Raw genomic sequence first — 22,507 nt, 5'->3', positions numbered from 1 at the left:
ATACCTCCTTAAATGGCTCAGTATCAAATTTAGTATTAAAATGGTGAAAAGCTAGGAACGCTCCAGTTCCAAAGAGATTTTAGGCTATAATAAAAAAAAATTAAAAGGCTAATGTAATGTTAACCTTTATAACTTTTAGGCTAGAATAGAAAGAGGAGAAAGCTTTGCTGCAGTTGAAAAGCCCTGCTTGGAATGTATTTAGAACACTGTGTACAGTACTGACTAAGTACCTTAGGGCATGTTGGCCTTGGACAGATTTACCAGAATGCTACTAGTGCTCCAAGGGTTAGATTATGAGGAGAGATTATATAAACTAGATTTGTATTCCCTGGAATAAAAGGAGGTGAGCGCTTGATTTTATTGAGGTTTTTAGGATTTTGCAAGGAATTGATTGGGTAGATGGAAACCTTTTCTGTTGATAGGGAATCCAAGACAAGGGTATATAACCTTAAATCAGAACCAGGCTATGCAGGAGAGGTTAGGAAGCATGTCTTCATGCAAAAAGTGTTAGAAGTGTGGCACTATCTCATACAAAAAGCATTAGATACTAATGATTCTCAATTAATAATTTTAAATCCAAGATCTGTAGACTTTTCTTAGCCAAGGATATTAAGGGATATGGAGCCAAGGCAGTTGGATGGAGTTATGATACAAATCAGCAATGATCTCATTGAACAGGCTAGAGGGGCTGAATGCCCCAGTCCTGCTCATTTCCTCACCTCCAACATTATATGCGAGATGGACTTCTTTATTTCAAATATTGAGTATGCATGGACCTACCTCAGCAATTGCCCACCATTTGCCCTTTCTTCAACCCAGTGCTAATCCTGCATCATCAAGTTCGATGTATCATTTAATTTATGGAGTTTTTAACGTAGAAGGACATCCCAAGTTGTTCTGCAGAAGTGTGCTGAGACAGCAATGGGCTTCAACTTTTTCCCATTTCCAACCAACTCAGCGTTTGGTGGACTGAACTCTGATCTATCTCCATCTCAATTGACCTCTTCTCCAGTCAGTCAGCTCTGCCTAGCCAATGTTCAATAACATCATAAATGGGTCTCTCTGCCCATGTAGTATACACTGCTTCTGATCTCTTTCAATTACACACCTCTCCCATCCTTTCCAAAGCATCATTACATATTTAACTTCCCTTTTGTCATCAAGGCCCTGGAATGCATCCAATTTCTTGTTCATGTCTCCCAATATTCCCCCAAATTGCCAATGACACCTTCTGTAACTGCAATCACAATGTGTCATCCTTGTCTTCTTTGACCCCTCAATCCTTCTGTGCCATCCTGCCTGTTCTGGGATCCTACTAAACCCTATCTAGCCAGGACATTTCCAGGAATGGCTTCTCCTATCACTCCCAAACGGTCACCTCTCCAGCACCCCAAAAGTTTGTCCCTTGCCTTTCTCTTTATCATTTCCATCTTATGCGATACTATTCAAGGGGTTATACCAGTTTTCATCTGTATTCCGGTAACAGCCAGCATGACCTGTTCATTGCTATCCTCAATTCAGTGACCACCTCTGTGTTGTCAGACTCCCTATAGGGAGCTAGAATTTGTTCTATCTGAACTGTGGGAAAACTGAAGCCGTCTTATTTGGCACAAGTCAAAAGTTCAATACCCTTGTCTCATCCTCAGCCTAACTGACTCCCTCAAGCTTAATCAGATGGCATGCAATCAGTTTTGTACCTCTAGAGCCAACTTCTCTCTTGCAGTGTTGGTTATGTACAAATTCCAATTCATTAAAGTTTAACCATAAAAGTTATGTGCTAGATCCTGTTTGCTCATGCTTCCTGCCCCATAACGAACTAAATTTAAAAATCCTTCTTGTTCGCAGATTCCTTCATGGCTTAGTCCCTCCCTCCACAGCCTCCTACATCCATACATGCCAACCAGTGCCTAAATCTGATATCCTATCCTATCACTCATTCATTGGTAGTGCCATCAGCAGTCTTGTTCCATCTCTCTGGAACTCATTACCTAAATCTCTTTACTTTATTACCTCTCATTGTGGCATCAAAACCTTTTTGTCCAAATGTACAGTCATATCTTCTTACTTTCTAATCTTGGCTAGCTTTCCCCTTTGTGAAGAACCTTGAGACATTTGATTACTTCAAAGTTGCTGTATAGATGCAAGTTTTTGTAAAAGATTCCCCCTTTCTTCAGTTGACCATTTTTTTATGTTGACAAGCATAGCAGTGAATCCATTTGCCACCATTTGTCATCTACCAGTTGCCACCAAGATAGATACCATATGTTTTTTAACATGCATTGTCCAAGTTATATGATATTTGTTTTTATGTGTTGAAAGTTAGCACTTTAGTACCATCTTATTTGACTGCCTTGGAAAAATACTGCCCAGATTTGAATCCGGCTGGTGAATTAAACGTGAATTCTTTTTTGTTGAGGTCGGACTTACAATGACTTGAATCAGTATCCGGTTTTTCCTTGGGTGATAACTAATTATGAATCAGAAGAGTTGGATCTGACACTGCCAAGCAACTTCAGAGATTTGTCCAAGGTATTGTCCCTTAAATCTATTGTCTATTTTGTTAATATATTAAAACTGTCTGACTATGCACACTACTTGTCTGCTTCATTTAACTTCCTGTTTTCACACATTTGTTACAACTTTTATGCTAATTTACCCTTATCGCATCCGATCTCCCTGCATACAATGGTACATGCCTTGTCATTCTGACCATGGACTATAATGGCTTTATAGATAATTTTTATTAGTATAGCTGGATATTTCTTTAGCCTACATTCACATTGTAGCGAACTTAAGAGCCAGTTGAAGCTTTAAATTTTGTAACTTTTTAATGCTAGTTTCTTAAATACCCCTGTTTAATTTTAAAAAGCTGCTAGACTTTGTGTGTCATCTTCCACGTTGCTCTTTGCTCCCCAATTGTATTCTCTCTCTCCAAATTACAGAGCCCAACTTTCTTTGCATTGCCCCCCACTGTTCCTGCTGCCGCTTCCCTCCCTCCCTCCTTCCCTCCTCCCTTCCTTCCACCTCATTCCGTTTTTCTTAGTGGTAGTGGTTTTTGAATCATATGTTAGCTGCAGGAGATTTTCTCTGCCAGTCACACCCAATGCTCATGTTAACCACAAAATTTTTTCCAAATGGCGTCAGTTCTGAACGCGGGGCAAATTCCAGAATTCAGTATAACTTAGGCCAAAATAGCAAAGTCCAAATCTGAATCTAAAAAGGAAAAGGCTAAAAAAAGAGCAGCAAGTAACATTCGTGCCACACAAATGCCAGGCAATGATCACTTCCAGCAAGAGAGAATCTAATCTAATTGATATTCAATGGCATCACCATCACTGAACCCACAACCGTCAATTTCGTGGGAGTTATTTCCTGACCAGAACTTAACTGGACTGGCTATATAAATACTGTGGCTACAAGAGCAGGTCAGTGGCTGAGAATTCTGCGGTGAGAAACTCACCTCCTGACTCCCCAAAGCCTATCAACCATCTACAAGGCACAAGACAGAAGCGTGATGCAATACTCTCCGCTTGCCTAGATGAATGCGGCTCCAACAACACTCACGAAGCTCAACACCATCCAGCAATCTGCTTGATCGGCACCCCAGCTACCACCTGAAACATTCATTCCCTCCACCACCAGCACACAGTGATGGCAGTGTGTATAATATATGAGTGTGACGAAGATCTAATGTTAATATTTTAGAAGTAACCTTTAGTTTTGGGAAGGTTGTTGTTAAGATAAGGTAATTAAAATGCTGGGTTTTAGAGATTGCCAGAACACCTAAAAGAGAATGGAAGTTCAGAAGTTTACCCAGGTTTGTTTAATAGAAGAGATGGAGCCTTAAAACAGCAACTGGGTTTACTTAGCTGGAGACATGATGTATACACTGCTTGCCAAGAAGTGCAGTCCAGAGAGATGGTTTGTTTTGAGAGTTGGAGCTAAATTCGTTTAAAAGCATTCAGTGAACCCTGAAAGGCCAAGTTATCATGGAGATAGGCGGAGCTTAAGAAGGTTCTCTGGTTTCATTTCATGTGTGTCTTTGCTGGGAGAGGGGATTGGTTGCAGTTTAGACCTTGTGTGATTTGCAGCGCTCAGAGAAGTCCTGGGAGCTGTTAACAGGCTTCCCGCAGTTAGGGCTCAGAGAAGCCCTGGGGAGCTGAGAAGGTGGTGTAAGGTCACTGGTTCTGTGCGAGGCAGTTAGGGCCCCAAAAAGTCCTGGGGAGCTATCTATAGCTCGGTGCATCCAGGAGACTGGGGTTTGGAGAAACCCAGGGGCAGTGCCAACTTAGTGAAACTAGTAGTCTGTGAAAGAGTTGGAATTGTGTCTGTATTTAGAAATAGGAGTGCAAGTTTGTGAATCCCGTGGAACACAGCCTCAGGAGAAGAAATTGAACTATCAGGAGCTGAGCAGTCATTAAGGCACAAAAGACAATAAAAATCAAAGTACTGCATTTCTGGAAACAAAATAAAAACAGAAAATGTTTGAAATACTTAGTAGGTCCAGCAGCATCTGTAGAGAGAGAAACAGTGTTAACGTGTAAGGCCACAGATGTGGCATGTTAACACTGTTTCTCTCACCACAGATGCTGTAGACCTGCTGGAGTATTTTCAACATTTTCCGCCTTTATTATCATAAAAGGCAATAGTAAGTAACTTCAATCATGTTATTGTAAAATTTGTATTTTTTTAGAAGTTTGTTATTTCATTTACATCTTTAATTTGAACATCAGAGCTTTCAGCTAGCCATAAGAAAAATGGCAGATGAAGCTTTTTCAAAAAACATTTTGTTGATTTGTTTGGTTTATTAAATTGTGATAATGCAATATTGGCATGCCCTTATGGGATTTTATCATTATATGTGCTTATAAGGACATAAGGAATAGGAGCAGAGTAAGACGTATGACCCCTCGACCCTGTTGCGCTGTTCAATAAGGTCATGGCTAATCTTTGGCCTCAGCACCACTTTCCCACCCAATCCCCATCTCCCTTTATTTCCTTGGCATCCAAAAAGCTATGGATCTCAGCCTTGAAAATATTTAATGACTGAGCATTCACAATGCTCAGGGTACTGAATTCCAAAGGTTCTCAACCCTCTACGTGAAGTAATGTTTCCTTATCTCAAACTGAAATGATTGACCTCTTACCCTAAGACAATACCAGTAGCTCCAGACACTTCAGCCAAGGAAAACAGCCTTTCAGCATCCACCCTGTCAAAGACCCTCAGAATCTTGTACATTACAACGTAATCACCTCTCACGCTTCTAAACTCCAGAGAGTATAGGGCCATTCAACACAGCCTCTCATCCAGCACAGCCCTCATCCCTGGAATCAGTTTAGTGAACTTTTGTTGCACCCCCTCCAAGGCAAGTGTATTCCTCCTTAAATAAGGAGGCCAAAACTGTGCACAGTACTCCAGGTGTGGTCTCACAAAAACCCTGAACAATTGTAGCAAGACCTTGTTTTGCTAGTGCTCCAATCCCCTTGCAATAAAGACAAAAATACCATTTTCTTTCCAAATTGCTTGTTGTTGTTTGATGCTAACTTTCTATGTTTCTTGTACGAGGACACCCAAATCTCTCTGAACACTAATATTTAAAATGTTTTTAACCATTTTAAAAAAAAAAGTCTACTTTTCTATTCTCACTATCAAAGTGAATAACCTCACATTTCCACATATTATACTCTATCTGCCATCTTCCTGCCCACTCACTTTATATATACATATATATATATATTATATATATAAGTCTAAAGAGCTGAGCCCTCAGCATTGATACTTGTGACATCCCATTAGTTACAGCCTGCCAGCTTGAGAATGCCCTCTTTATCCTTTCTCTCTGCTTTCTGGTTATTAAACAACCCTCTATCCATGTTACCCCCCAGCTTCAAGAGCCCTTATCTTGTGTAATAACCTTTTATGCAGCATCTTATGGAATGCCTTTTGGAAAGGAGGAGTAGATGGCGAAACAGTTAAGTTGGGTGATTCCGGTAGAGCTGACATTGGCAGTTGAGCAGTCGGTTTGGAGATTCTTGATTGTGCAGGTTAGCTGAAAGGAGTTTCCTGTTTCCTTTTCGACTGTGGCTTTGCTGACTTGTGACTTGCTTCTAGCAATCAGAGAGAGGATTTTTCTACCTGCAAGTGCAGAGATGCCCAGTTGATGTTTTTCAGCTGTGATCTTCATAGCACACCCTCACACACCAGGCCTGGAACACCAAAACTAGCACACAACTAGGGTTGCAGTTGGCTTTTTAACCCCTTTTGTTGTATATTTCTGGAAGGGAAAAAAGCATGTATTTCGCTCAGATCTGCTTTCTTTTCAACTCACATCATATCCATAATCTGGGTTATAACTCACAGGAAATGGTTTTTGCTAAAATGGTAATCAGCCTTCATTATCTCCGCAACCACAGGAGATTGCAGTTCAGTTTTTGCATTGTATCTTTTCCTTTGAAGTGTCTTGGTCTGACGTAGGCCTTAACACCTTTTTAGGTGCAACATTCCGTTCCCTGGACTAGTTGGTCAACTGTAATCCACATAGGAATTTTCTAGCAAGTGGTTACTTTACAGTCTCAGCCAGCTTTTGCTTGTATGTCCTTAAGTAATTTGGTGCTATGACCCGTGGCCATGACAGTTGCATAAGGAAATTAGATGCAGGAAGTTCACACCACACTCGAGATTTTTTGGCCTCAAAATTTGGCACTGAACCGTCGCTGTTTTGGTGCTAGGGAAGCTGGTTAAGGAAAAAAAATTGGCAGGAAGTCTGTTTTTGACAACTTCCTGTGAGGTCAATAGCATGGGCATCCTGTGTGTGTGCCAGAATCATCGAGTGGGCAGGTCATTGAGTTGGCACCTAACTGACATCCACCTGCCATTTTGGAACTTCTCAGACCTGGGTGTTCAGCTACACGAGGGGTCCCGCACCAATGCTATATCACCATTCAGCTTCCAAAAGAGGTGATTTTTGCTATTTATTTACTGCTGCAGACTTCATGGAAGTACTATATTGTCAGAGGAGTTAACAGAAAGTATGTAAGTCAGATGGTGCTGGACCTTGAGTTGTGTGCTTTTGAAAGGCCTCTGAGTACAACAGTTCCAGCCATGAGGGCTAGAGTTGCAGTTCCCCTTGGGCTGTAGCATCACAGTGGAATGGAGCAGAGGGAGACAAACTGCTAGCAGACGGAGGAGGAGGGTGCCTCTCAACAGGAGGCTGTTCCCACCTAGAGAGCTCTTCCCCAACTTGCACCTCAGCCTGGAACAGTACGTTCAGGGTGCTATCAACTGCACACGGATAGCCTTAAGGGCACTGCATCTCAATGAGAAGATGTATCTAAACCGCAAGAGGCACTAATCACTCAATGAGTAGTTGGTGTGTGACTACACCCAGAACATCATGTTGATGGATGTCCATTATCCTGGCAGTAACAATGATACTTTTATCCCACACCAGTCTGCAGTTTCAGCCATCTTCGAGCCGCCACATTGAACCACAGGGTGGCTGCTCAGCAACAAGGGCTATCCATTTTAAATGTGGCTAATGACTCCCCTCCACCATCTGGCCAGCACATGAAAGCCATTCTAGAACTAGGCATGTCATGGAGCAGACCATCAGCATCCTGAAATGATGGTTCCACTGCATACACTGCTAAGGGTGAACCCTCCAGTCCTCACTGGAGCATGTCTCCCAATTCATGGTTATGTGCTGCATCCTCCACAACCTGGCTAACACAGGTGCATAGAGCCCTTGCTACCAAGGCTTTGATGACCAACTCAGCAGGAGACAGCTGGCATAAGGGGAGACAGCTGGCACTACTACAGTGCAGACAGGCTGTCTGTTAGCATCCCATCAGATTCCAATTCCCCTGAACAGATCCCCAAACTTGCATTGCTCAGCACTTTCCCAGCTTACCATCCGTCTGCTGTGGACCATCACAGTGTTCTCTTGGCCACAATCCTGAAATGAAACATATCACAAAGCAATCATTCCAAACCAACTTTATCCAACAACACTTCCAATAATCCATACAATACTCAGTATTTTCCCATATGCATTCGATTATGGACTGTCTTGCCGGTATCTTTGCCTGTTCTTATGCTCTGGCACAGTGTTATCCCTGTGGCTGCAGCATGTCTGGTATAAGGCTGCTGAGTTTCAATGGGAGAGATTAAAGATGGCCATGCAGGATGCCTTGGCTTTGACGGCCGCAGTCTGGGCTGGCTGGCTGACAGACAATAGGAGGAACACTTGTGATGTGGCAGTGGTGGTAGCATAAATACTATCCTTCTGAGAGGGGACAGCATGTTCATGCACCACAGAGCCAATGTTACTGCTGGGGTGACACCTCGGCAATCCGCTGGAGCACAGTATATTGGATCTCTGAGACTCGGTAAGTCCCTTTGAGCACTGGTATCCACATCCATAAAGCCAGCAGTCTGAGTCTGCATGCCAGCAAGTGGAGATCTCATGACCTCTGTCAGAGTTTCCACTGCAGCACTCAGACATTGCGATTCTTCTATAATAAAACAGAAAATGCTGGAAAAATTCAACAGTCCTGATAGCATCTGTGGAAAGAGAAACAGAGTTAATATTTGGAGACTGTATGACCCTTCTTCAGAGCAAGTCAGGAGGCATTAACAAGGCATTTAGACAGAATCTTTGCTGATGGAGGGGATGGATAGTAAATCCAGTGACAGATGCAGCAGTCAAGTGAATTAGTTTGTCCTAGATTGTGAGTTTTTTGAATGTTGTTGATGCAGCATTCATCCAGGTAGGTGATGAGTATTACTTTACATTGAAATATAGAAAATTCATGGCACTGAAGGAGGCCATTCAGCCTATTGTGTCTGCACCATCTGAAAACACATGATCAGCCCTATCCCATTTTCTAGCTCTTGAGCCGTAGCCCTGTAGGTTACAGCACTTCAAGTGCATATCCTAGAATTTTTTATTAAATGCGATGAGGATTTCTGCCTCTACTATCGTTTTAGCCAGTGAGTCCTAAAGTCCTCTCTTATCCTTCTGCCAATTACTTTAAATTTGTGCACTTGGTTATTGGCCTCTCTGCTAATGTAAATAGATCCTTCCTATCCACTCTATCTTTCCCTTCACATTTTTATACACCTCAATGTACCCTCAGCTTCCTCTGCCCCAAATGGAAAAAACTAGCCTGTCCAATCTTTTCTCATAGCTAAAATTGTCCATTCCTAGCAACACCCTCATCAATCTACCCTGTACCCTCTCTAGTGTGATCATATCCTTCCTTGAATGTGGTGGCCAGAACTGTATGCATACTAGAACTGTGACCTAACTGGTATTTCATACAGATCTAGCATAACCTCCCTGCTCTTATATTCCATTTCTCAATTAATAAGAGAAAGTATCCAGTATGCCTTCTTAACCACTTTATCTACCTGTCTTACTACCTTCAGGGGTCATGCACTCCAAGGCTCCTCTACGCCTCTGTACATCCTACCATTTATTGCAAAGTCACTTGCCTTATTTGCCTTCACAAAATGAATTACCTCGTACTTCTCCGAATTGAACTTTATTTGCCACTTTTCTGTTCACGTGGTATCTTACTGCAGTCAATGGCTTTCTTCCTCACTATCAACCACACAGCCAATTTCTGTATCATCTCCAAACTTCTTAATCATGCCCTCTATATTTGAGTCTAAATCATTGATATATACACATAAAAAGCAAGGGATCTAGCACAGAACCCCGCGGAACATCACAAGAAACAGGCTTACAGTCACAATTACACTTGTCGACCATTTACCCTTTGTTTCCTGCCGCGGAGCCAATTTTGGATCCAATTTGCCACTTCCCTTGGATTCCATGGTCTTTTACTTTTCTAGCCAGTTTGCTATGTGAGACCTTGTCAACAGTCTTACTAAAATCCATTTAGACTATTTCAAGTGCGTGATCCTCATCAACCCTCCTTGCTGATCACTACTACCAAAATGCTCTCCCACTGATACCCCTTCTACCTGTCCAGCTTCATTCCCTAAAACTAAGTCCAGAAACTCCCCTTCTCTTTTTGGGCTTGTTACATACAGCTAAAAAAGTTCTCATTATGAATTCTGTACCCTCTGTACCTTTTATACTGTCCCAATTAATATTGGAGTAGTTGAAATCTCCAACTGTTACAGCCCTATAGTTTTTGCATTTCTCGTCAATTAGCTCACATATATGCTCTTCTATCCCCCTCTGACTATTAAGAAGGGGGTCCATAATATCCTCCTAGCAGTGTAATTGCCCCTTTTTGTTCCTGAATTTAACCCATATGTCCTCATTTGATGATCCTATCAGCATATCATTCCATTTCTCAGTTGTGATTATCTGTTTAGCCAATATTGCAACCTCCCATTCTTTTTTTAACCCCCTTCTCCATTCTGCCTGAAAACTCTGTGACCAGGACTATTGTCTGCCATTCCTGTCCTCCTTTAAGCCATAGTTCAATAATAGTAACAATATCATACTTCCAAGTATCTATCTGTGCCCTTAGCTCATCTGCCTGATTAACTAGACTCTTTGCATTGAAGCATATATCATTGGTCGTTGAACAACTCTTTTGTTGCCTATTTTCTAGTCTTTTGTTTCCCTTCGTCTTCCATACTAATTTTCTGCTTTCCATTTCCAGCTTTGCTTCTCTTCCTTCTGAATCTATGCTCAGGTTCCCATTTCCCTGCCAAGCCAGTTTAAACCCTCCCCAACAGCACCAGCAAAACCCTCTGCCAGGATGTTGGTCCCAGCCCTGTTGAGTGCAGCCTGTTCAGCTTGTACAGGTCCTACGCCCTGAAGTGGTCCCAATACCTAGGTAAGATGTCTAGATTAATATTATCCCAACATCCCAGGAAACTCAACTCTTCCCTCCTGCACCAGTCAGGCATTGATCTGCACTATCTTCCTATTTCTGTCCTGAGTAGCATGTAGCACCAAGATTAATTTGGAGATTACTACCTTTGAGGTCTTGCTGCTTAACTTCTTCCTTAGCTCCCTCAAATCTGCCTGTAGAATCTCATCCACCTCTCTACCTGTGTCATTGTTACTGATATTGATCAAGACCTGAGGCTGTTCACTCCTGTACCCCCAAATGTTCTGCAGCTACTCCATGGCATCCTTGACCCTGGCACCTTGGAGGCATCATACTATCCTGGAGTCAAATCTGTGTCTTTTCCCCTAACTATTGAACCCCCTATTGCTAATGCTTTCTTGAGGTTACTCCTCCCACTAGTGATGTGGTATTGGCTGTGGCTGCACTCCGCAGAAAAGCAATCACCCTCACCAGTATTCAAAACTGAATACTGGTTACAGAGTGAGATGCATTCTGGGAACTCCTTCACTATCCTCTCGGTCCTTCTTGTCTGTCTGGCAGTCACCCATTTCCCCTCTTCCTGTGCACCTGAAGGCTGTGGGATTATCACCTCCTGGAACATGCTACCCATGTAGCTCTCAGTCTCACAGGTATACTGTGTAGTAATACTAAGTGTTGCTCAAGCTCCAAAAGCTAGAGCTTGAGCTTCTCCAGCTGATGAAATTTTCTGCATATGAGTTTGTCTAAGAGACAGAGAGAGTCCCGGTGCTTGTACATGGCACTGGATGTGCATTCATAGGGACTGAGTTGGCCTGCCACACCTTTATTTATTAGACTACTTGTTAAATTTCATCATTTAACCCATTGCCCTAACTTAGAGGGAGAAGGAACAATGGTAATGGTCATCAACCAATCACCTACCTGCTGCCCTGTGACATCACTCCTTGAATTTTTTTTGTTACTTATGGATTTGCCAGATGTATACTGCTGCTTGTACCCTGGTCTGTGAACTGTCCTGGGCCTTCTCTGTTGTTCTATGAAAACTAATGTTGTGGTTTTTAGTCTGTAATACAAACAAGTACAAACATTGCAGGCAAAAAGCAGCACCTCCTTTACCCCTCAGCAAATAATTTCCACCCTTTGCTCTTTATTTGCAATGTGCTGTTTACTATAACACTCTGTGCTTATCATTCATGGCGTGAGCCTTGCAGATTAGGATGAGACTTCTGAGGGAACAGGAGGTGAGCCACAAACCACAATTCTCAGACTCTGACTCATGCTTGTAGCTATGGTTGATAAGGCCATTTGAAGTTCTGATCAGTGGTGAGGCCAAGATGGTGATAATGAGATTGGTAATCATAGTACCATTGAAGGTGAAGGGAAGATGACTGTGATCTCTTTTAGAGGTGGTCATTACCCAGCACTTATGTCATGCCGATGTTACCTGCCACTTGTTAGTTCAAGCCTGGATGTTGCTGAGTTCCAGTTGTAGGTTAGCTTGGGCTGCTTTATTATTGAAGTAATTATGAATGGAGCGTAGCACTGTGTTATCATCAGTGAACAAAATCCACTCATGACCTTATGATGGGGAATTCATTAATGAGGCAACTGAAAATGATTGGGATAAAGATGCTTCCTTGACAAATCCTTGAAGTAATTTCTTGGGGCTGTCTGATCTCTGATAATCAGTCATCTTTTGTTTCATCGATATAGATTCAGTTATTGGATTTTCCTTTGCCCACTTTTGACTTCAGAACTTAATGCCATACTTGGTTGAATGTTGAGGGCAGCTACTCCCACCTCTTCTCTGGCATTCAGTTCTTGTGTCCACAGCCGAATCGAGGTTTTATTATGTGATGAGATCTGGAGCCCGGAGGTTCTGGCAGAGTCCATGATATTGGTGGGTTGGTATCGCAATGCACCAATGGATGTCACTTCTGATGGCTTCCATTTCTTGAATAATGTTTAGGAGAGCACTGATAAGACACTAATGGCAAAGTTAAGCTTATCTTATATTTTTGTGGATAGGACATGCTTGGGCAATCCACATTGTAAGGTTGATGCCAGTGTGCTGAAACAGCTTAGCTATGCAAGCAAGACTTTGGTGCTCCCCTAGTACATCGGTCAGGATGTTGTTGGGGCCATGGCCTTTTCTGTGTGTCTTGCACTTAGCTGTTTTTTAATGTCACATAGAGTAAACCAAGTTGGCTGGATGGCACCTGTTATGATTGAAATCTCCACAGGACCCCCAAGACCTTCTAGCTCACCACTGCTTTTCAAGTTTTACCATTTACTGTATGTTTCCTCTCCTATTCTCCCTTCCAAAATGTATCATCTCACATTTCTTCACCTTAAATTTTATTTGATAACTATTTTCTCTATTAACTTGTCTATGTTATCTTGACGTTGCTAACAGGGTTCTAGAGTAAAGCAAAGTATACTATATAAAATAAGCAACTTTGAAATAGTGATTGAATTCTATCTATGCCCTGTTCTATTGCCCCTTACTTTTAACCAGCTTTTTGTTTATTCATTCATGTGATGTGGGCTTCGCTGGCTGGGCCAGCGTTTATTGCCCAACCCTAGTTGCCCTTGAGAAAGTGGTGGTGAGCTTCCTTCTTGAACTGCTGCAGTCCATGTAGTGTAGGTACATCCACAGTGCTGTTAGGAAGGGAGTTCCAGGATTTTAACCCAGTGACAGTGAAGGAATGGTGATATATTTCCAATTCAGGATGGTGAGTGACTTGGAGGGGAACTTCCAGGTGGTGGTGTTCCCATCTATCTGCTACCTTCTAGATGGTAGAGGTCATGTGTGTGGAAGGTGCTGTCACAGGAGCCTTGGTGAATTCCTACAGTGCATCCTGTAGATGGTATACACTGCTGCTACTGTGCGTCAGTGATGCAGGGAGTGAATGTTTGTGGATGTGGTGCCAACCAAGCGGGCTGCTTTGTCCTGGACAGTGTCAAGTTTCTTGAGTGTGTCGAGAGCTGCACTCATCTAGGCAAGTGGGGAGTATTCCATCACACTCCTGACTTGTGCCTTGTAGATGGTGGACAGGCTTTGGGGAGTCAGGAGGTGGGCTACTCGTCACATGATTCCTAGCCTCTGACCTGCTTTTGTTGCCATAGTATTCATATGGCTAGTCTAGTTAAGTTTCTGGTCAATGGTAACCCCCCAGGATGTTGATAGTGGGGGATTCAGTGATGGTAATGCTGTTGAACATCAAGGGGCGATGGTTGGATTCCTTCTTGTTGGAGATGGACATTGCCTGACACTTGTGTGGTGCAAATGTGACTTGCCACTTGTCAGCCCAAGCCTGGATATTGTCCAAATTTTGCTGCATTTGGACATGAACTGCTTCAGTATCTGAGGAGTTGTGAATGGTGCTGAACGTCGTGCAATCATCAGCGAACATCCCCACTTCTGACCTTATGATGGATGGAAGGTCATAGATGCAGCAGTTGAAGATGGTTGGGCTGTGGACACTGAAGCTACACCTGAAGACAGTATTTCGCATTGATTCCTCATGTGCAAACCCAGTGGAGACTGACCAATTGAATGTCTGTTACTGAGAAAGAAAGTTCTAACACTGATCGTTATTGGAAATCAGTTACCCGCCTCAAGTCCAGAAAACATTCAAGAAGTGTTACACTCTGTCCCTGTCTTTAACCAACTTCCTATCCATTATGCCACACTTCATTTAATAGTGTTTCTTAATTGTCTCAACAAGCTTGATATATATCAACTTATCAAGTGCATTTTGAATAGTGTGCATGAAATGCTTGCATATCAATGGACTCTGTTATTTCCTCAAAAAGCTCTTGAAATTTGTTAGACATGACTTGCCTTCTGCAAATCTGTGCTGATTATCCTTCATTGACACATGCGTATAAGTGTTCTCAAAAACTCAATCCACTGTTGATCATTGATCTATGGTTGGTTTACCCCTTTCTTACATGTTACGCAGAAGTGCAAAATGATTTTAATCAACCAAAAGAATTGGTAATTTATTGCTGGAATGCTATGAACAGTATTCACACATGGCTAGTTCCTCTTTCTCAGGATTAGGTTTGAGCTCTGCTTCTGCCCCAGGATTGGATATTTCCCATATTCTTGGGTGCTGGAAATTTGCAGCTGATGTTCAAAGATTTGTTGGGGGAGGGGTGTGTGCACGCATTACGTTGTGGTGGTTTGTACTTCTCACTCAGCTCTTGTAAAACTACAATACCCCAAGATAGAACATGACAGGCTATCACATTAGCAACCAGACAGAAAACTCAGAAAATAACTGCAAGGTGCAAGCAACAGTAGGGGAAAAAAAATCAAAAACAGAAGATTATTTCAACCATTTTAGGCCATTAATTAAAAACTGAGTAATTAAAACTTCAGAGTTGAAGGTATTTGAAATGGATTTTTTCCTGTTACACAAAGCAAAATAATATTAAATTAGAGCTAGTGTGGTATTTGAAGCAGTTTGTTGAGAAAAGACGTTTCAACTGAAGTCAATTTGCTTTGCCCAGAGCATCATGATTAAGCACCTGCTTGAAGTGCCAGTCATTGAAGATTCATCAGTGGGAAATCTATCTCTAATGTCGTCTTGTGCAATTGATCGGCATGAACTCCAAATGCATAATAGGACATATGGGATGAAAAACCAAAACTTTTGTAACCATATTTATTACTGAAAAAAGAATTTGAGGGTAGGAGGGAAAATAAGTTACTGCATTTACATACCTGAGGTTTTGGGGATTGCAGAAAAGAATGGTTGTTTCTCTCTTAACTTGTGAATAAAAGGTATTAAAATTATATCTCTGAGGCTCTGTATCTTTAGTCATCAATAAAGCATATTGGCTCAGGTTTTGGAGTCAGAATCACAGTGAGGCTTTCAGTATGTACTGTAATTAAGGATTAAATAGGATATAAACATAACAATGACAGCAGATGTGCAGTTTAGCACAGAAATCTGAAAGTTGCTATCGGATTTGCCTTGCTTCTCCAGAAACCTCACTTTTAACAGTATCTCAGCAAGAGACTCGGCACCCACATGTGAAATTATGACACTTACCACGAAACACACCAGAAAAAGTTGAGGCTTGCCCATTCAAGTGTAAGTGAATTTTTAATGGCAAGATTATGTCTTAATTCCTGCCAAACAACCTCTCTGACACTGAAGATTAACTTTTACATGTGCCAGGTCTCATTCCTTCAGATTTTAATTACAGTTGAAGATTTTTTTTAAATGCTGTTTTTACTTTTTCTTTCTCTTTTATCTCTCATTCCCATCTTTTTCTATTTCACTTTCTGCACATGATATTGAATTTAATATCGTAACAAGAAGAAAAAACACACTTGACCTTGTCCTCACCAACCTACCTGCCGCAGATGCATCTGTCCATGACAGTATCGGTAGGAGGGAGCACCGCACAGTTGTTGTGGAGACGAAGTCCCACTTTCGCATTGAGGATACCCCCCATTGTGTTGTGTGGCACTACCACCGTGGTAAATGGGATAGATTTCAAACAGGTCTAGCAACTCAAGACTGAGCATCCATGAGGTGCTGTGGGCCATCAGCAGCAGCAGACTTGTGCTCGAATACAATCTGAAACCTTGTGGCCTGGCATATCCCCCACTCTACCATTACCATCAAGCCAGGGGATCAATCCTGGTTCAATGAAGAATGCAGGAGGGCATGCCAGGATCAGCACCAGGCATACTTAAAAATGAGGCGTCAACCTGGTGAAGCTATAACACAGGACTACTTGCATGCCAAACAGCATAAGCAGCAAGTGATAGACAGGGCTAAGCGATCCCACAACCAGTGGATCAGATCTAAGGTCTGCAGTCGTGCCAAATCCGTGTGAATGGTGGTGGACAATTAAGCAACTCACTGGAGGAGGAGGCTCCACAAATATCCCCATCCTTAATGATGGAGGGGCCCAGTACAGAGGTGCCAAAGATAAGGCATTTGCTACAATCTTCGGCCAGAAGTGCTGAATAGATGATCCATCTCGGCCTCCTCCTCCGGAGGTACCCGGCATCACAGATGCCAGCCTTCAGCCAATTTGATTCAAACCACGTGATATCAAGAAACAGCTGAAGGCACTGGTTACTCAAAGGCTATGGGCCCTGAAAATATCCTTGCAATAGTACTGAAGACCTGTGCTCCAGAACTTGCCACACCCCTAGCCAAGCTGTACCAGTACAGCTACAACACTGGCATCTACCCAGCTATGTGGAAAATTACCCAGGTATGTCCTATACACAAAAAGCAGAACAAATCCAACCCGGCCAATTACCGCCCTATCAGTTTACTCTCGACCATCGGCAAAGTAATCGAAGGGGTCATCAACAGTGCTATCAAGCGGCACTCGCTTAGCAATAACTTGCTCACTGATGCCCAGTTTGGGTTCCGCCAAGGCCACTCAGCTCCTGACCTGATTACAGCCTTGGCTCAAACATGGGCAAAAGAGCTGAACCACTGATGTGAGATGAGAGTGACTGCCCTTGACATCAAGGCAGCATTTGACAGAGTGTGGCATCAAGGAGACCTAGCAAAACTGGAGTCAATGGGAACCAGGGATAACACACTCTGCTGGTTGGAGTCATACCTAGCACAAAGGAGGATGGCTGTGGTTGTTGGAGGTTAGTCATCTCAGCTCCAGGACATCACTGCAGGAGTTCCTCAGGGTAGCGTCCTCGGCCCAACCATCTTCAGCTGCTTCATCAATGACCTACCTTCCATCATAAGATCAGAAGTGGGGATGTTCGCTGATGATTGCACAATGTTCAGCACCATTTACGACTCCTCAGATACTGAAGCTGTCCACGTCCAAATGCAGCAAGACCCGGACAATATCCAGGCTTGGGCTGACAAGTGGCAAGTAACATTTGCACCACACAAGTGGCAGGCAATGACCATCTCCAACAAGAGAGAATCCAACCATCACCCCTGGATGTTCAATGGCATTACCATCACTGAATCCCCCACTATCAACATCCTGGGGGTTACCATTGACCAGAAACTGAATTGGACTAGCCATACAAATACTGTGGCTGCAAGAGCAGGTCAGAGGCTAGGAATCGTGCCATGAGTAACTCACCTCCTGACTCCCCAAAGCCTGTCCACCATCTACAAGGCACAAGGCAGGAGTGTGATGGAATACCCTCAACTTGCCTGAATGAGTTCAGCTCCCACAACACTCAAGAACCTTGACACTGCCCAGGACAATCAATGTGTCTGCTTGATTGACACCACACCCACAAACATTCACTCCCTCCACCACCAACGCACAGTAGCAGCAGTGTGTACCATCTACAAGATGCCCTCCAGGAATTCACCAAGGCTTCAACAGCACCTAACAAACCCACAACCACTACCACCTTGAAGGACAAGGGCAGCAGATAGATGGGAACACCACCACCTAGAAACTCCCCTCCAATTCATTTACCACCCTGACTTGGAAATATATCAAGGTTCCTTCACTATCGTTGGGTGAAAATCCTGGAACTCCCTTCCTAACAGCACTGTGGGTGCACCCACACCACATGGACTGCAGCGGTTCAAGAAGGCAGCTCACCACCACCACCTCAAGGGCAACTAGGGATGGGCAATAAATGCTGGCCCAGCCAGCGAAACCCACGTCCCATGAATGAACTTAAAAAAACAACACTTCCTGATTCAGACTCTACTGTGCTCAGTAACAGCTCTTCAATCTGGTTAAGCAGACACCATTGCTTGCCCTGTTCACACAGGTCCAAGATACCATGTAGAGGACGCTGCTGTTTTTGATTTCCAATCACCACAAGGTCCCATGCAAAAGCTCACAGCAAATCTGTGGACTAGTCTAAATGGGAGATTTATTGATTCAGTGAATTTGTTGTAGCATGGCAATGGGCAAACTGTTGTCACATGTGGGTTACTGCCACCGAATATGAGGCACATCTCAGCTTCCAGAATATCTTATTAACAGGAAATCTACTAGTCACATACATATTTATTATTGATGTAAAGTTATTTAAACTTTTAAAGCTATTTAGTTACAAAATTCCAATTAGCAAGAAGTCATTGCCCTCAATCTTAACAAACCATTGTTATATCATATATCTCAAGCTTGCCAGTTAGTCTGAATTACTCTCCTCTCTTTATTGATGAACTATATTTCAATGTTAATCTTGTCGAATTAATTAGTATTTTCTGCTGTTTTGAAAGTCAGCCTCTTAAAACCCGAAGAATTTATAAAACTCGGAAAAATAACTATATTTTTATACTGACTTTCACCACCTTAGGATGTTCCAAAGTGCTTCACAGCTAATGGAGTACTTAGGAAGCATATTCACTGCTGAGGCGAAAGCAGCAGCCAAATTGTGCAGGGCAATGTCCTGTAAACCACAGTGTTTTTAGTAATGTTTATTGATGGATAAATGTTGACTAGGACATCAGGAGAACTCCCGATCATCTTCAAATAATCCACCTGAGAGGTGCCACTGTGCATCAGTGGTAGAAGGAATGAATGTTCGCGAAAGGGTTGCCAACTAAGCAGGCTGCTTTGTTCTGGATGGTGTCAAGCCTCTTGAGTGTTGTTGGAGCTGCATTCATCCAGGCAAGTGGACAGTATTCCATTACACTCCTGGCTTGTGCCTTGTAGATTGTGGACAGGCTTTAGGGAGTCAGGAGGTGATTGACTCACCACAGGATTCCTAGCCTCTGACCTGCTCTTGTAGCCACAGTATTTATATGGCTAGTCCAGTTCAGTTTCTGGTCAATGTCCTAGGAACCAGAGATCTTGCATTGAGAGCATATCTGCTCAGAAAAAAGAAACTTACTCTCATGAAAGCTATTGACATGAATCGGAATCTAGTGAGACTACTAGAGAGAGCTCGCCAGATGAGCCTGAAGCTGAATAAGTAGAAGCTTCAATTAAAAATGACTGAAGACAAGTGCACAGGTCACATACTGGCAGTGAAAGGAGTTTGCCCTGACCCTGATAAGGCGAGCGCTGTAGCAGAAATGGAGCAAAGAACAGATGTGAAGGCAATGCAATGATTTGCTGTATTTGTGACCTATCGACCAAAATTCTTGCCCAATTTGTCATCGGAGTGTGAACCTCTATGCAAGCTAACTGCAAAGGATGTTCTATGGTTTTGGGGCACAGAACAAGAAGCAGCTTTCACTTGCATCAAAAAACTAGTGATGAAAACACCAGTGCTGAGCTACTATGATGTTAAAGGTGAGGTCACCCTGCAGCATAATGCCAGTGAGACAGGACTTGGAGCAACCCTCATGCAGCAAGAACAACCAGTTGCATTTTCATCCAGAGTATCACTGCAAACTAAACAACTCTAAGCACAAATTGAGAAAGAGTGCTTGGCTGTTGTCTTTGCTTGTGAGCATTTTTATCAGTACCTGTTTGGGACAGACAGTGACGGTAAAATCTGACCACAAGCCGCTTCAAAGCATCTTTCTCAAACCACTTCCACCTGCTCCAAAGCATCTGCAAAGGATGTTACTTTGTTTGCAGAGATAACATTTGGAAGTGAAGTTCAAATAGAGGAAGCAGATGTACATTGCCGACATGCTATCAAGGGCTGCAATCTCTTTGAAGAAAGTTGCCGATGTCTGTACAGAGTGTGAAATCTTCAAGATTCAATGAGAAGCAACAGTATAATGTGCTCTGGAAGTTATTAACCCAACAGAGACATTGAATCTGACAGACAAGCATCTTGCTCAGATCAAGCAGACTAAGCAACAAGATGCAACTCTCCAAGCGTTGCAGTAAGTACTGATGAAAGGATGGCTGGAATCAAGAACGCACCTAGTGCCATAAGAGAGAGGGCATAGTGATGTGAAGTGATTGCCCAAGATGGCATCTTGTACAAAGGAACTAGAGTCGTCATCCCTAAGGAAATGAGAAGAGAGATTCTGAAGTGCATCGATACAAGCCATCAAGGAATTGGGTCTAGTCTGAGGAAGGCAGGAGTGCTATACTGGCCAGACATGAACAATGAGATCAAGGACCATATCAGAGAGTGTAATGCTTATAATGAACATCAGCTAAGCCAGCTGAAAAGTTGCTCATGACTCATGACACCCCAGACAGGCCATGGATGAAACTTGGAATAGACTTCTTCACTCTCTCTGGAACTATCTAGTTTCCATTGACTACTATTCAGACTACTGGGAGTTAGACAAGCTGACGTCAACTACCACCAGTGAGATTGTGGAATGCCTGAAAGCACACATCGATCATTATGGCATTCCTGACATTATGATGAGCGACAGTGACCCTCAGTTCACAAGTGAAGAATTCAAGAGCTTCGTAAATGATTGGAAAATTCAACACTAGACATATCTTCACACTACCCTCAGTCAAATGGAAAGGCTGAAGTAGCAGTGAAAATTGCCAAAGGGGTCATCAAAAAATCAATTAGGCCCAACACAAATGTGTACAAGGTAATCCTAGAGTGGAGAAACACATCTCAACAAAAGCCAGCCCACTTGGCAACTTTGGACCTGTGTAGCAGAGTTGTCACCTTGATCGTACATGGTAAAAATAAACGTCCAGACATATCGTCGTAACTGCAGACGTACATATACATCTGGAGAAGCTGCTTCTTCATAGCAGGCAGCTGATGAGGAAGATGTGATTTCACCAGTGGCACAAGGAACTGAACGACTGTCAGTTCCAGAGGTCAATCATTCCCCAACAAAGGCAACAGATCAGCAATAACAATTATCACAGTTACAGCAGTTGCCACGGCAGGGAAATTCCCAGGCGAAGCAACATCACCCCAGGAACAAGCAGACACCAGACGAACAGCCAATAACAACCCACACACGTACCATTACAAGACATGAACGCTTTAAAGATTGTTGTGCAATGCGTGTGCAGGGACAGATGAAAGTGGGTCAGTCTAGAATGAACAGTTTTCTGTACATGTGTCATGGTTTTCATTGTAAACCATGCATGTGCCTGACTTGCAACTGCAAATGATAGCGAATGGAAATTGTTTTTTTCCTTTTTTGAAAAGGGGAATGTTTGGAGAAGTGCCTTTGCACTGTGGCCTTAGGCTTGCAATAGTCATGTGACCTCTGATTCAACCTTGACGTTTAAGGGTTTGAGAGCAGAAGCCATTTCATCCACTATTTGGAACACGATGGCCTAGGTCTAATGTCTCATTGTCAAGGCAACATCTCCAAAATTAATTATAGCAAATTATAAAAATTACTAGTAAAGCTTTATAACATTTGACTTACTGGATGAGAGGCGTAATATGGCCATTGAAGTTGTTTATTTTTATATCTGAAATAATATGATCTATAACTGTAGTAACATTTCTGGCTGACCTGTAAAGAATAGTTACTGAGATCAGGTTGCCATCTGAGAGTAGAGCTTTGTGAATAAATCGGTACATAAATTATCCTATAATATCCATTTCTATTTTGCTGGGAGTAATCAATTTTTCCATTACAATTAAAGAATATTATGGAATTGCATACTTGAATTACCTTTAGAATGTAAAATGGCCAAGTGTAATCTTACAACAGAGTGTTAAAATTCCCATAGAGACTGGTAACGGTTTAAAGAGATATTCCAACTTCCAATTATTGGCTGAAAGGATTAACATGTCATGATTTCATGTTTCAAAAGAGCTTTTACTGTATCAATGACTGAAGACAAAATACTATTA

The 22,507-nt window shown here is 42.6% G+C and overlaps 1 protein-coding gene across 1 annotated transcript in view; it reads left to right on the top strand.

Annotated features, from left to right (window-relative positions):
* Positions 1-22,507, top strand: part of lrba (LPS-responsive vesicle trafficking, beach and anchor containing) — a 913,498-nt gene that overhangs the window by 634,322 nt on the left and 256,669 nt on the right. Inside the window, exon 43 of the mRNA XM_078541260.1 lies at positions 2,417-2,529. Within this exon, the coding sequence (XP_078397386.1) occupies positions 2,417-2,529 (113 nt within the window). The remainder of the gene's footprint in view (positions 1-2,416; positions 2,530-22,507) is intronic.

The sequence above is a fragment of the Cetorhinus maximus genome, chromosome 1 (assembly GCF_964194155.1).
Source record: "Cetorhinus maximus chromosome 1, sCetMax3.hap1.1, whole genome shotgun sequence".
NCBI classification, from domain to species: domain Eukaryota; kingdom Metazoa; phylum Chordata; class Chondrichthyes; order Lamniformes; family Cetorhinidae; genus Cetorhinus; species Cetorhinus maximus.
Note: the sequence above shows the minus strand (reverse complement) of the source record. Positions and strands in the feature narration are given on the sequence as shown.